Source organism: Xenopus tropicalis, chromosome 4 (assembly GCF_000004195.4).
Source record: "Xenopus tropicalis strain Nigerian chromosome 4, UCB_Xtro_10.0, whole genome shotgun sequence".
Lineage (NCBI taxonomy): Eukaryota > Metazoa > Chordata > Amphibia > Anura > Pipidae > Xenopus > Xenopus tropicalis.
Window position 1 is genome coordinate 89,491,537 of NC_030680.2, and position 13,748 is coordinate 89,505,284.

A 13,748-nucleotide genomic window follows, 5' to 3' on the forward strand; every position below is an offset into this window, starting at 1 on the left:
CCATCTTGTAGCAAATATTTTCACCAGGCTGCTGTTTATCCAATTATACAAATGCTTGTCTTTCTCATTTGAGCATAGAAATTGTCAACAGTTCTGTGACATTAGTTTGTTCATGGCCTGCTTTTCAGAGTGTCCTCTTTTGTTCCTCTTGTGTTCTGTCTGCTCTGCCATTATGAAAATACAATGTAATCTTTCCCCCAGGCCCACAGTGTCCTCTAGTTTGGCTTCATTACAGAATTGTCTTGCACCTCCTGAATTGTTCCGTGATCTGCTCGTCTTAAGGAACAGCATGTAAAAAGAGGAGAGCAAAGAGAAAAACAATATAATGGGGGGAGTTTGTTTTTGCAATCTATTTTTTGGCAGCAGGCAAAATTACAGTTGCTTTCCCTCCTAAGTGCTGCAAAGTGTTTGTGTTGAATCAGATTCTAATGACACCAGGTGTGCGAGTGGTTTAGCAATGTGCGTGGAAGGACTGTAAATCTGGCTCCTTTCTTCTGTAAAACACTATTTTCTTGGTCAGCGATGATGAAGACAGACTTAATCTGGGGGCCAACTAAAGAAACACTCATCATGCAACCCTCTTCTATGAAATGATATAAATATGTATATAATGAACAGGAATGGGGTCCCTTATAAGTAAACCTGTTCTCCAAAAATTTCGATAGGCCATCTCCCATTGTCTGTTTTAAGCAAATATTTAAAATTCTCGTTCTTGATCCTAACTCGGCTGTATGACTACATATTGGTGACAACAATCCTGTAAGACAAAATATGGAGATTCAGATTAAAAAAAGGATCATTTATACAACAAAAACCCAAGTCCTTAGCATTGAGGATAATAGATCCAATACTGTACATTATTTTAATGATAATGAATGTCACTGTACACTTTCCTCTTTGATGAAAAAACAATCCCACTACAGTGGCTTGCAAAAGTATTCGGCCCCCTTGAACTTTTCCACATTTTGTCACATTACAGCCACAAACATGAATCAATTTTATTGGAATTCCACGTGAAAGACCAATACAAAGTGGTGTACACGTGAGAAGTGGAACGAAAATCATATATGATTCCAAACATTTTTTACAAATAAATAACTGCAAAGTGGGGTGTGCGTAATTATTCAGCCCCCTTTGGTCTGAGTGCAGTCAGTTGCCCATAGACATTACCTGATGAGTGCTAATGACTAAATAGAGTGCACCTGTGTGTAATCTAATGTCAGTACAAATACAGCTGCTCTGTGACGGCCTCAGAGGTTGTCTAAGAGAATATTGGGAGCAACAACACCATGAAGTCCAAAGAACACACCAGACAGGTCAGGGATAACGTTATTGAGAAATTTAAAGCAGGCTTAGGCTACAAAAAGATTTCCAAAGCCTTGAACATCACACGGAGCACTGTTCAAGCGATCATTCAGAAATTGAAGGAGTATGGCACAACTGTAAACCTACCAAGACAAGGCCGTCCACCTAAACTCACAGGCCAAACAAGGAGAGCGCTGATCAGAAATGCAGCTAAGAGGCCCATGGTGACTCTGGACGAGCTGCAGAGATCTACAGCTCAGGTGGGGGAATCTGTCCATAGGACAACTATTAGTTGTGCACTGCAAAAAGTTGGCCTTTATGGAAGAGTGGCAAGAAGAAAGCCATTGTTAACAGAAAACCATAAGAAGTCCCGTTTGCAGTTTGCCACAAGCCATTTGGGGGACACAGCAAACATGTGGAAGAAGGTGCTCTGGTCAGATGAGACCAAAATGGAACTTTCTGGCCAAAATGCAAAATGCTATGTGTGGCGGAAAACTAACACTGCACATCACTCTGAACACACCATCCCCACTGTCAAATATGGTGGTGGCAGCATCATGCTCTGGGGGTGCTTCTCTTCAGCAGGGACAGGGAAGCTGGTCAGAGTTGATGGGAAGATGGATGGAGCCAAATACAGGGCAATCTTGGAAGAAAACCTCTTGGAGCCTGCAAAAGACTTGAGACTGGGGGGGAGGTTCACCTTCCAGCAGGACAACGACCCTAAACATAAAGCCAGGGCAACAATGGAATGGTTTAAAACAAAACATATCCATGTGTTAGAATGGCCCAGTCACAGTCCAGATCTAAATCCAATGGAGAATCTGTGGCAAGATCTGAAAACTGCTGTTCACAAACGCTGTCCATCTAATCTGACTGAGCTGGAGCTGTTTTGCAAAGAAGAACGGGCATGGATTTCAGTCTCTAGATGTGCAAAGCTGGTAGAGACATACCCTAAAAGACTGGCAGCTGTAATTGCAGCAAAAGGTGGTCCTACAAAGTATTGACTCACGGGGGCTGAATAATTACGCACACCCCACTTTGCAGTTATTTATTTGTAAAAAATGTTAGGAATCATGTATGATTTTCGTTCCACTTCTCACGTGTACACCACTTTGTATTGGTCTTTCACGTGGAATTCCAATAAAATTGATTCATGTTTGTGGCTGTAATGTGAAAATGTGGAAAAGTTCAAGGGGGCCGAATACTTCTGCAAGCCACTGTAGGACAAGGTATTGCCTTAATGCAGATTGCAAATCAGTCGGAATGAAGTTTTGTTTCATCAGGCCACTGTGGAGAATGGAATAGCCATGTTGAAAAGCTTTTAGGAGAAATGGTTTGTAGATGAAAACATGCAAACAATCCCATACCTGAAAAAGCCAGACATTTAGTGGTTATTTTCAGATATGATAGTGGAAGCTTCCGTAAGTACTGTGTTCAAAAAAATTAGACCAATATTTTTAGTAAGCACCAGTTCAGTCATTGCAATTCTGTTGTTGCCAATGTTTATTCTAGGGTCCCAAACACAGAATGATGAATGGCCTATATAGTTTGAGGACTGCAGCCTTGTAGCATGGCAATTTATGGGAATACCTCAGGCACGCAAAGTGCTTCCACACAGAGATATATTGTTTATCTTTCTTCCCAGTTATTTGAAAAACCTCTTGTGTAGCTCTGCAGAAGTGATCATGAGCATAAATATGGAAATGGAGCAGTGTTTCCACTTATTTACCAAGTACTTGCATTTTAGAAATGTAGACAGTATAGTGTGTGCAGGTAAAATGTGATTATCTAGCACTTAGGAATTGTATGAACAGGCTCCTAAGTTTAAAAGTCACTTTAAAACAACAGTGTACATCATTTTATATGCTTTTTACTTAAACTTTAACCATAATGCTTTTTAGTCTAGCACTGTTTTAATGAAGCTAAACAGGTAGCACAAAGAAAATCTCTTCCTTTCAATGGCATCCATTTGAAGAGATCTGGTCATAGCCAATAACTTAGGGAGATTCATAATATATTAGGGAGGTTTTATAGTAACACAGCTAGTTTCATTCTGGTCTAGTTAGTTATAGCTACAAATATTTATAGAGCTGTGTAAAATATTTATGGCTAAAAAGTGGTCTCAAATAAATGGCGTGTATAAATTTCTGTTGTAGTCCTTGCTTGTGAATTCATACCATGCATTACAGTCATGAAAATAATCCATTTCAAAGGGCTATCTTCAATATTTATAAAAGTGTGTATTTTCTTTAATGACTGCACCACTTCAGACTTGTAATTATTACAGGGTCAGTTCTGGCAGAATAATACCTGGTTTGATGGTTATCTGTCACTTCGATATTGCCTACTTCATGGTTCCCTCCCATTTGTTTGTATAAGTGTAGCTCTTGTGTTAGATTTGGGCAATTTGGCACACCCAGACTTTGATTGTACAGTGCATATACATCACTGGTAAAAACTTGCTGGTAGAAAATTTTCTAGCTGCCTAACAACCCATTTCAAAAGCATGTAAAAGTAAGACATTATCATTTCCAGTATTTAAGCAAAAGGTAGACTGGATAATGATATGAATAAAAAGCTAACAAGCATGTTAAGTTACACCCATGCACTCTTGGTTAGACTATAGACATACTGATCAGCCGATGGGTTTTTTACATTCATTATGAACAGACTGAGAAACACCACTGTAGCCAGTCACTGATGTTTTGCTGACCATTTATTAGGAAGTTGATGTAGGGATGGATTACTCAATAAAGTAATAAGAGCAAAGATAGGAGGCTTCTTTTTTCCTCCTCTTTCTTTGTGCCTCCAAGAGCAGAGAGGCTCTGTACATCATAAGAGCAATAAATACTGAATAACAAAAATAAGAAATATTAATGTTCAGACATGCTAATAAGGTGGTGCATGATATGCAACCTGAGAGCAAATGTGACATATTTGCACATACTCGTGCTGCACTACAAACATCATTTTTGCAGCAGTGTCTTTCTAGCTTTTTGTAATCGCATAACTGATTCCCAACTTGTGTTGTCTGCTGAACAACAAATCACATGGGAAGAGTCTGATAGGAGCGTGACCTCTACCTAAGGCTTTTACCATCTGCTATTACTTCAATTTTTACACTATTGATCTGCTGTTATGTGATTTCTTGGAATTCAGAGTTTTCAGACTGTACCTTTCCCGGAGATGGTTGTCTATGATATTTTTTTTTCCCCATAAAGGACAGTAGAATACATGCAATAAAAGTATGAAATAAAGTCAAGCAGATAATCAACTTTTCATAAATAGTTCTATGAAAACATAGTCCTTGTAATCCTTCTCACTGGACACTACAAGAGTACAAAACTGCCTAGATATTGTCACTGTGCCTTTTCTGACGTTATAATTATAGAACAAAATATCTGTGTTCCTTGGGTGCAGCTCTTCCCTCACACTGCTGCTTTCCCACAGACCGCTGAAGACTGCTAGGAACATCCTAACCGTCTAACAACTTTCTTTTACATTTGTCTTCTGGGGAACAGAAAGCAGCCTCTTGATTTCTTTTGTAATGAAAATATGCAGAGCAAAATTGAAATACAGTGTTTCCTTTTCCAGATATTAATCACATGTTCCCAAAGATGATATGCAATAATCAAGTAGTAAATTTGTTTGAGAAACAATGATTGTGTTTTTAAACCAGACATGGGATGGGCACATTTTAGAATTTGAAGGCTGAAGTTCAGTGCATTGTGTTGCTTGGACATGGTTATTGTAGTTGCAAAGAAATATATTTCTGCGTTGGACCTACCAACATTTGTGTTACTTCCTGTTTTTGTACATATGCCTTAAGATGCAGCTAATTCAAAGAGGTCTTTATTAAAGTCCATGTAGCAAGCAAGGTTACAAGAACAGAAGCAAGCAGGCAGATGTTTGTTTTGAAACAGGAGGCCAGTGAAATACATTATTAATGCATAAATACATTATATCAGAACAGCTAAAGTCACAGTTTGCCTCTAATAACTTAGAAGTTCCTAAACAGAAAATGCTGCTACTGATAAAAGGTCAGAATAAAAGCTTGGCAATGCTCTGTGTCAGTGCTGTCCAACTGGTGGACCGCGACCCCCCCCTCTGTGTGGCCCCCCCACCTGTCTGGCTGCTTTGATGGCTTACCTTTTGTGTAAGCTTTAAATGGTATCAATACTGTCATTAACTGGCCCCCTGCATTGCTCACACCTCAGATTCAGGCTGTAAACCGCCTGTATTGTTTAATAATGTAATCCCCTATATTGTTTACACCTTTTAATCCCTGCATTGTTTACCCCCCTCATTGTTCACACCTCCGGCTCGGACTGTAAGCACCCACATTGTACTGATACATATACTGAGGCGGTACTGCAAGTTTTTTAAAATATAGTTGTATAGTGCCATACACACAGGCAGCATAGGGCAGGCAGAGCATGGCACACACAGGCAGCATAGGGCAGGTGGAGTATGGTACACAGGCAGCATAGGGCAGGCAGAGTATGGCACACACAGGCAGCATAGGGCAGAGTATGGCACACACAGGCAGGATAGGGCAGGCAGAGTATGGCACCCACAGGCAGGGTAGGGAAGGCATATGACAGGTTTTTTAAGTGGGTGTGGTTTAAAAAAAGGGGAGTGGCGAAAACTGACTTCCATTGTCGGCCTTCCACCATGTAGGCCGGAAAAATCCCGTCCCTCTGTACCACTGAAGTTGGACCGCACTGCAATGGGTAATTAGACTCTTCTGGAAAATTAGCACATGTACTGATTTGATATTTGGTATAAATGTGTTACTTAGGATATATGTGTTCTCTGTGCAAACACATTTTTACTTCTAGCATAAATGCATTTGTAGAGGTGGAGATTTCTTATCTTGGATTTGGCCACACATTCATGCACTCCCAGAAATCGTAAACATAACATCAAACAAAGGCTGTACATATATTTGACTGTAATACATTCTTATCTTACAATATTATGTACTTATTTACAAGGTTTGGTGTCATTTTCTATGTGGGTGTACATACTCTAAAGAGAAAACACTGATTGGCTGCTCTGACTTTAGTGTGCACATGACCATTAGGTGCTGAATTCTGGCAAGTGAAAGGCAAATGTAGTGCCACACTGAAGTTAGGGTGAATGGCCTTTTCTCATTGGCTTATTTATGATGTCTGAGAAAATGACTTGTGTGACTGTGTACATTGCAAAAAAAAGAAACATTCTACCATTGTAATTGAGGGAGTCATTGCGGGGCTTGGGTGTTTTACTATTGAGTGCCATTCTAATAGCTACCGCTAGGTAGGGCAGGGCATTTTTAGCAATGCAGGTGTTGCCATCTCATTATTCTGTTGATCGGCTGCTAAAGGGGAAAGGGAGGAGTGGTGATATCACTCCAACTTGCCGCAGTAAAAAGAGCATAAAGTTTATCAGAGCACAAGTCCTGTTTTGGGGGGCCCTTGGAAACTAAGAACATTTCTATCTGTACATCAAATTTCAAAATTAAATATTAAAGAAAAATTTGTTTTCTCTTTTATAAAAAAAACAGATTTAAATGGAGAATTCTGTTGGAGCACTATTAACTGATGCATTTTGTAATGCAGTCCCCTTAAGCTGCTGAAGGGGGAGCTGATTTCACAACAGCTGGAAAGCTTAGATGGGAATGTAATAAGTGCAGAGTTTGCACTAGATACTGATAAGCTGTTTGAAAACATGTATCTGATTTTGCCTTATTACATTGCCCTGTATGTGTTCTGCTTTCTCTGATCTGCAATGGGAAACTTAATCCACATTAGTTTCCACTTCTTTAAATAATAAGACATGGTGAAAAAATAAGCAATTTGTAACCTGATCAGCCCCTGGGTATTTGTTGTGCCCATTAGCTAAAGAGCACAGGCCTAGAGTGTTATAGGATGGATGCCAGAGTATGGGAATTAAAACAACCAGACTCCAGAAAGTCTCTGCTCAAACCACAGTTTGTTGTACATTCTTAGGATTGATTTTGCTGATCTAACTGGATTTTACTTTTATTTTTGGTAAAACAAATAGTTTCCGAAGTGAAAATATGCTGAGTTTTATAAGCAGGTTAAATTTGTCCTTTATGTAACATGTTTCAGTTTTCTCTGGCTATTACCATTTCTTTGAAACTTTCTCTTGAACAGGGGTGTTTTGTGCCAGTGTTTTCTGCCAGATGGCAGAAATGGACAAAAAAAACTCTGTGCCATAAGTCTTAGTTGGATTATAATTGGTTTCTTTAATGTCTGCGGGTAAAATCATCTGTTATTATCCCAAAAGAGAACAATGAAAATTTCATATCAATCCAGCTACAAGTAGCAGCTGCTAATGTCCCCATATGATATAAACAAGCAGGTTTATATAGGATTCTCTTCATAAAAAATGTGTGCAGGATAATGTTCAAAGAGCTGAATGTCTCTAGATGAATCTTGTCATGTAAAAGATAACACTCTTTACTGTTGCTGCCAGTATGTTGGTTTAGACTGTAACAACACACATGTATATGAATAAACAATAAATGCAAGTTATGAGTCTGTCAGTCAAGTGATTCAGACGCTAAAAAAACTACTCTGTAAAATACTTTTACATACAACCGAAGTTACCAATAAATTATGTTGATCATTTTCACTTATAGGTCTGCTTTGTAAGTAATTGTTAAAGTTCTTAAACCTGACTGGTAATGTAAAACAGTGCAAATACTTTAAAGCAAAATTATAAACTGCATGCAAAGACAATGTTATGAGAGTTAAAATAAATAAATAAATAAAATTCTAGTGTCAGTATCTTCTTATGAGAAGATTTAATGTTGCCTGGAAAAGTGTACTTCTGAGGCTTTCCGGTATCAGGTTGAGTGAATTAGTAACAGCTTGTGTGGAAATTAGAGGCATAACCTTCATCACCAATAATAACCTAGACGGTCCATCTATTTGTTCAGTCATAACTAGCGAGCTAGTTAACTGTTGTACATGCCTTCAGGGAATTTACCAGACCAGCACCAGGTGTATTACTGGCACATAAATTTATGGAGGTGTAACGCTGAGTATTGAGCCATTAATGCTGCTGGCATAAGGCTAGATAGACTGAAAATTATCAATGAGTGAACTCTGCAAAAGCTCTTATCCAAGACTGAAGTAAGGTAATAATGGATATGTAAATGCATAATAGATGGCCTTGTGTCCATTAGCTTTGCAAAGCCAAAACTTAAGGTTGTACGCCAGCTAGTCTTCTCTATTTTCATGCCCTCCTTAAATGCATATTTTGCCTTCGACTGGCTAACATCTGATTGAAATCTCTCTCTTAAGGTGGCCATACATGTAGCAATTCCGATCTTTCCTGCGACCATTAGTTTGTTTCCCCCCACTGACGGTCAAGGCTGAATCATCAGATATGGAGGTAGAAACAATAGGGCTTCTACCTCCACCTGCCGATTTTAGCCCTAAACGCAGATTTAAATCTGTGCTTAAGATCTAAATATTTTAACCCACCTGATCGATGAGACGACCGATACCTGCAGCCTTCGTGATAACTGTCTCGTTGATCTGCCATTGAATATCTTACAAAACGAGGTTTCGTCCGATTTATTAATTTGATTCATGTTTTTTCTGTGTATTTTAATGATTAAATGCATCCGGGATTATATATTTCTACAGAAATTATTTAGCTCAAGTTATTTTCTTTTCTATGACTGTCCCAAATGCTCACAGTGCTAACTGTGCTATGTTGTGTGCATTGTGAGACCCACTTATTTATACTGTTGTATTTTAATTACTTTATCCTGCACATTCTTATCATCCCAAACAGCTTTATCTCTTTTTCTGGCTTAACTACGTTTTCTCACACATTCCCACCATGTTATGAAATCTTTCCCATAACTTTTTAAAATCCTTTATTTTTCATGTTTTAGTTGGTATTCATAGATCCACAGCTGATCTTGACACAGTGCTTTCTAGCACTTTGTAAAACGTAAATGTGGGACATAGCTTGATTCTGTTACCAAATCAGTAATAACTGTTGGGCTAATTTTATACCCTTTGTTATGGAGATGCCCATTTACCAACATTATCCGTTTCGTGCTTTTAGAAGTTTTTGAACTCGCAACTAAACTCATTTCTACAAATGGAAATCAAAAAATCCGAATTGGAAATGTATGAATGGAAAAAGATGTAGGGGAAAAACACACATGTTTTTTTCATATTGTCACACAAAGTGTACAACCCCCCCCACCCCCACAAAAACCTCTACAACCACAAAACCAAGAAACCTCTTCCCGTTATAAGGTACTTCTACATGATCTTGACTGGTTTTAGATGGTGTATTTTTTTCTTTTGGATTTGTCTTGGTTTGGCCACATAATAAATTGAGAAAAAATGGCTCGATTATTGTATTTTACTCATTAATTCAATACAAATGGGGCCCTTATACTTTTAGAGCTAGTGGACATATGGGCTTGGATAAGTACTAGTGACGACATAGAAGTTAGAATTGCTGGGCTGTATATAGAAAAAATGTCCATATAGAAAATGTCTATCGCTCAGCTCCCCAAGCAGCTCTAACCTCTTTGTCTTTTTTGTCTACAGGTGTAAGTGCATATATAACACTGGATGTATAAATAAATCTCATCAGGCCGGGAGAACACCCCACTTTGAAATATGGTGCCTTGCTCATGCTTGTCCCTGTTGATATTGTCGGCAATAGTGCTTTGCTGCTCAATCACGTTGACACAAGCAGACAGTAAGTTTATTTCAACATGTACACCTTTCGATTTTGCCTCTCTTTTTTTCTCCTTTTGGATGTCTCTGCTCTGGAGCTTCAAATCGTTGTCTTTAGCTTAATATCCTGTATCAAAAGGCTTATCTGCTTTAATAAATGCAGACGTTATGCTGCATGAAAATTTATGGTTGAGTCAAATGTAAATTTGTTAAAAAGTAATTTATTCATTACTGTGCATAATTTGTTTGGATCTAACCTGGAACAAGCATCTTCAGATATTATATAGCACTAGGTTAACCTGTCAAATCAATTGGCCTTTGCTTACAACATATGTGGAATTATCTGAAATTTCACTTGTGCAATTTTCACTTGTGTATGGAATGCACTTTACAGTTGCTATTGCACTACAGCCTTTAAATGCCAGTGCATACCTATAAACGGGACCAGCACACTATTTCACAGCAATTCTTCTATTTATTCATTCACCGTGCGTTCCAACTTTATCAACTGGTTTAGGGCTCTGGCACACGGGGAGATTAGTCGCCTGCAACAAATCTCCCTTGTCACGGGCGACTAATCTCCCCGAACTACCATCCCACCGGCGAAAATGTAAGTCGCACACGCTGCACGGGCGACTAATCTCCCCATGTGCCCAGAGCCCTTAGAGTGCGGACACACAGCTTGACATATATATATATATATATAATATCCCATATGTAGAAAGCACTCATGGCAAAAAATGTATAAATAGTCCGTTTATTCAAATATCGCATCTATGTGTTTCGATCCCCGCAGGATCGTCATCAGGATAGTGAAAGGAAGTGAAGTGCATACATAAATACAAAAGTAAACCAATCAGTTTACGATCAATTAACATACTCAATCCAAATGTCTGTGGCAACTATGTCAGTTGAAGTTGTCAAAAATCCCTAACGGGATTCCGGATAACTGATCCCATACGTGTGTGTGATATATAGATATATAGATATATAGATATATAGATATATATATATATATATATATATATATATATATATATATATATATATATATATATATATATATGTTGTTTATATGTGTTTATGAATACATTAATAGGTACATGGTACAGTGTGGTAAGTATCAACGTAGTTTCTGTAATCATCAAGTTGTGAGTATAAATTAATACATAGCTGAGTTTTAGATTTAGAAAAATGGGGGCCCCCATATATTGAGCTAGAGGAGTTAGGAGATTGCTATGAAACATGTAATTATCCATTTTATGGTTTAATAACACGTTTTAAACTTTGCACTGTGCACTTTTGTGATAGTATTAATATATGTGAAACTGAAATGATAGTATATGCTTAGATGGTATTTTAATCACTCTTCCAGATTGCTGGCTCTTATTGTATATTTAAACAAAAGTTTGTCAATTTGCACTAGTCACTTTGCTCATATGGTGATGTCATATTCCTAATTAATGGTTATCACTGGCTATATATACTTGTTAAGGTGTAGGGTGTGGTTGCCTTGAGAAAGGTCCCAGGGAGGACTGAAACGTCACGTTTGCTGTATATGCATATTTAAATTTACTTTTTTGATTTTCGTAGAAATCCCAGTGTTGCTGGTCTTTTTTGTATGATGTGTTATATTTTTACCATGCATATATAGATATATAACCTCACTATATTATACATATTAAAAAAACAGCAAAAAAGAGGGAAGTTGTGCTCATCCACTAAATTGTAAACCATTAGGCGGGGTTCAATGAGGTTGTGATCACAAAATACATATAGACAACAACGAGAGATCCTCTGCACTCACCCACCATCAACATATATAGGACATTAAGACATTCTGTGCATTAAGCCACTAAGAAATGCCCTCCCCTTTAAACAAAACAGTGACTGCCCATCCACACACTGCAACATACTCCAAGCTGGCCAACAACGTCAAAGTCATCCCTTCTGGCCAGTCCTACACTGCGATTCACCAAGAATTCCACTGTTTCAATACACATTTAGCAAAGGAAGTTTTACCTGCAACTTTCTTGCTTTCAAGGTTAAAATCCCCCGTATGGTTGCCCTTTTATTGGCTGGGATCACCTGACTGTAGCTGGGAAGATCAATAAATTAGTCCAAAGTGCCCTCTTCTGCTTTAGACTTAGCAATGAGGTCTTATGAGGAAAAGAAAAAAGAGAAAAAAAAAAAAAAAAGAGTAAAAAAAAAATATAGTGTAATACTGTTATTACTTCACAATGTGCACTCTCATGTGCTTTTTAACACCAGTGAGGACTTTTACTTATATCACCCTTTTGTGCCCAGTTGTGATATCCCTTTCCGATTGCCAATCTCCTTACAGACCCCCTTGGGTTTATATGGCATCCAATTGGTTCGCTTGTAGCTCACAACTCTCTGCTTTCCTACCTCTTAGTTTCAGGCAATATTAGGAACCACTTCACATAGGTAAATTTCCAACTTAAGCAACTTTAGGTTAATTCCACGACCTTTCCGTTTCCCTTCCCCTTATGTGCACTTACTGTGGGATAAAGGCATATGTGTAAAAAGCCATATGTGTAAAAACTTAAATACTTTAATAAAATAAAACTTCCCAATACACTCACAAACAGAGTATAGGATGCGCATGTCAGGAGTCACTGGTATGGATCAGGTGGCTGCTCCTTTTTCTTTCCCTGTTCCCGACCTGCAGTGTCGTTCCTGGGTTCAGCAGTCCTGCCCTGTATAGTGCTCCTCCTCTGCGTCCTCTCTCACCGCTGACGCATTTCGCCACTTCCGGCTTCCTCCTGAGCGATCATGTAGCTGGGAAGGGTGGGAGCTACAACATGGAGTTGGCCACTGCTCCTGTAAAAACTATAGCAAAAGTGTGAAGTTCATTTCTTGGTAGCTTAATGCACAGAATGTCTTACTGTCCTGTATATGTTGATGGTGGGTGAGTGCAGAAGATCTCTTGTTGTCTATAATATATATATATATATATATTAGACCTACTAACCTATTGGGAATTATATTTTGCAAAATATTCTATTTTATTCCACGTGTTGGCCACAAAAAACATTTCTAGAATGCCTATTCAGAATATATGTGACCCTTATGTATAATCTCAAATGATCTTTTCTGTAAAATGACTATAAAAAAAATAATTTTTTTATGTTAGTGCCTTGATTCATAAATTGATCCCCCCAGTGACTTTTCTTGTGTCAAATAAGTTGCTTGAAAAGGGTCTTTGCGGCATAATCATTTTAAATCATTGAGGTTCTGCCACTGCATTCATTCTTTGTTTTGTTTCACATGTCTCTTGAATTAAAACTGCTTTAACTTGAACCTCTTGGACAGTCTAAACCCATTCATATTACAGGAAGGGGAAGAAGACAAGAGGCTCTTTTGTGGTGAGAATCTCTGTGCGCTGGAATTTACCCAAGTTTTTTTTTTTTTTTTCTGAAACACAAACTGCAAGGTATAAGGGCAAATGCTCTTAATTCACTTTATGCATCATGGGACAGAGAAGTAGCCAATAGTAGCTTTACTTCAAGAATCTGTGGACTTTCCATGTCATTTTGAGATACTAAATTAAATTATGCACTGCACTGTAAATCAGTGACAGATTTAATCAATAATAAGAAAAAGCTTACTCATTAAAGGTGGAATATACGTTCTAAATGAAGATTTCACAAGCCAATACTTTATATCCCAATAAGTGACCTATGAAAGAATCCTTAT

The 13,748-nt window shown here is 38.1% G+C and overlaps 1 protein-coding gene across 17 annotated transcripts in view; it reads left to right on the plus strand.

Moving 5' to 3' along the window:
• ptprf (protein tyrosine phosphatase receptor type F) overlaps positions 1 to 13,748 on the plus strand; it is a 565,520-nt gene that overhangs the window by 416,319 nt on the left and 135,453 nt on the right. For all 17 annotated transcript variants that reach the window (XM_031900923.1, XM_031900922.1, XM_031900927.1 and 14 more), the window contains one exon: positions 9,897 to 10,050. In XM_031900923.1, the coding sequence (XP_031756783.1) occupies positions 9,969 to 10,050 (82 nt within the window). In that variant the 5' untranslated portion in view covers positions 9,897 to 9,968. The remainder of the gene's footprint in view (positions 1 to 9,896; positions 10,051 to 13,748) is intronic.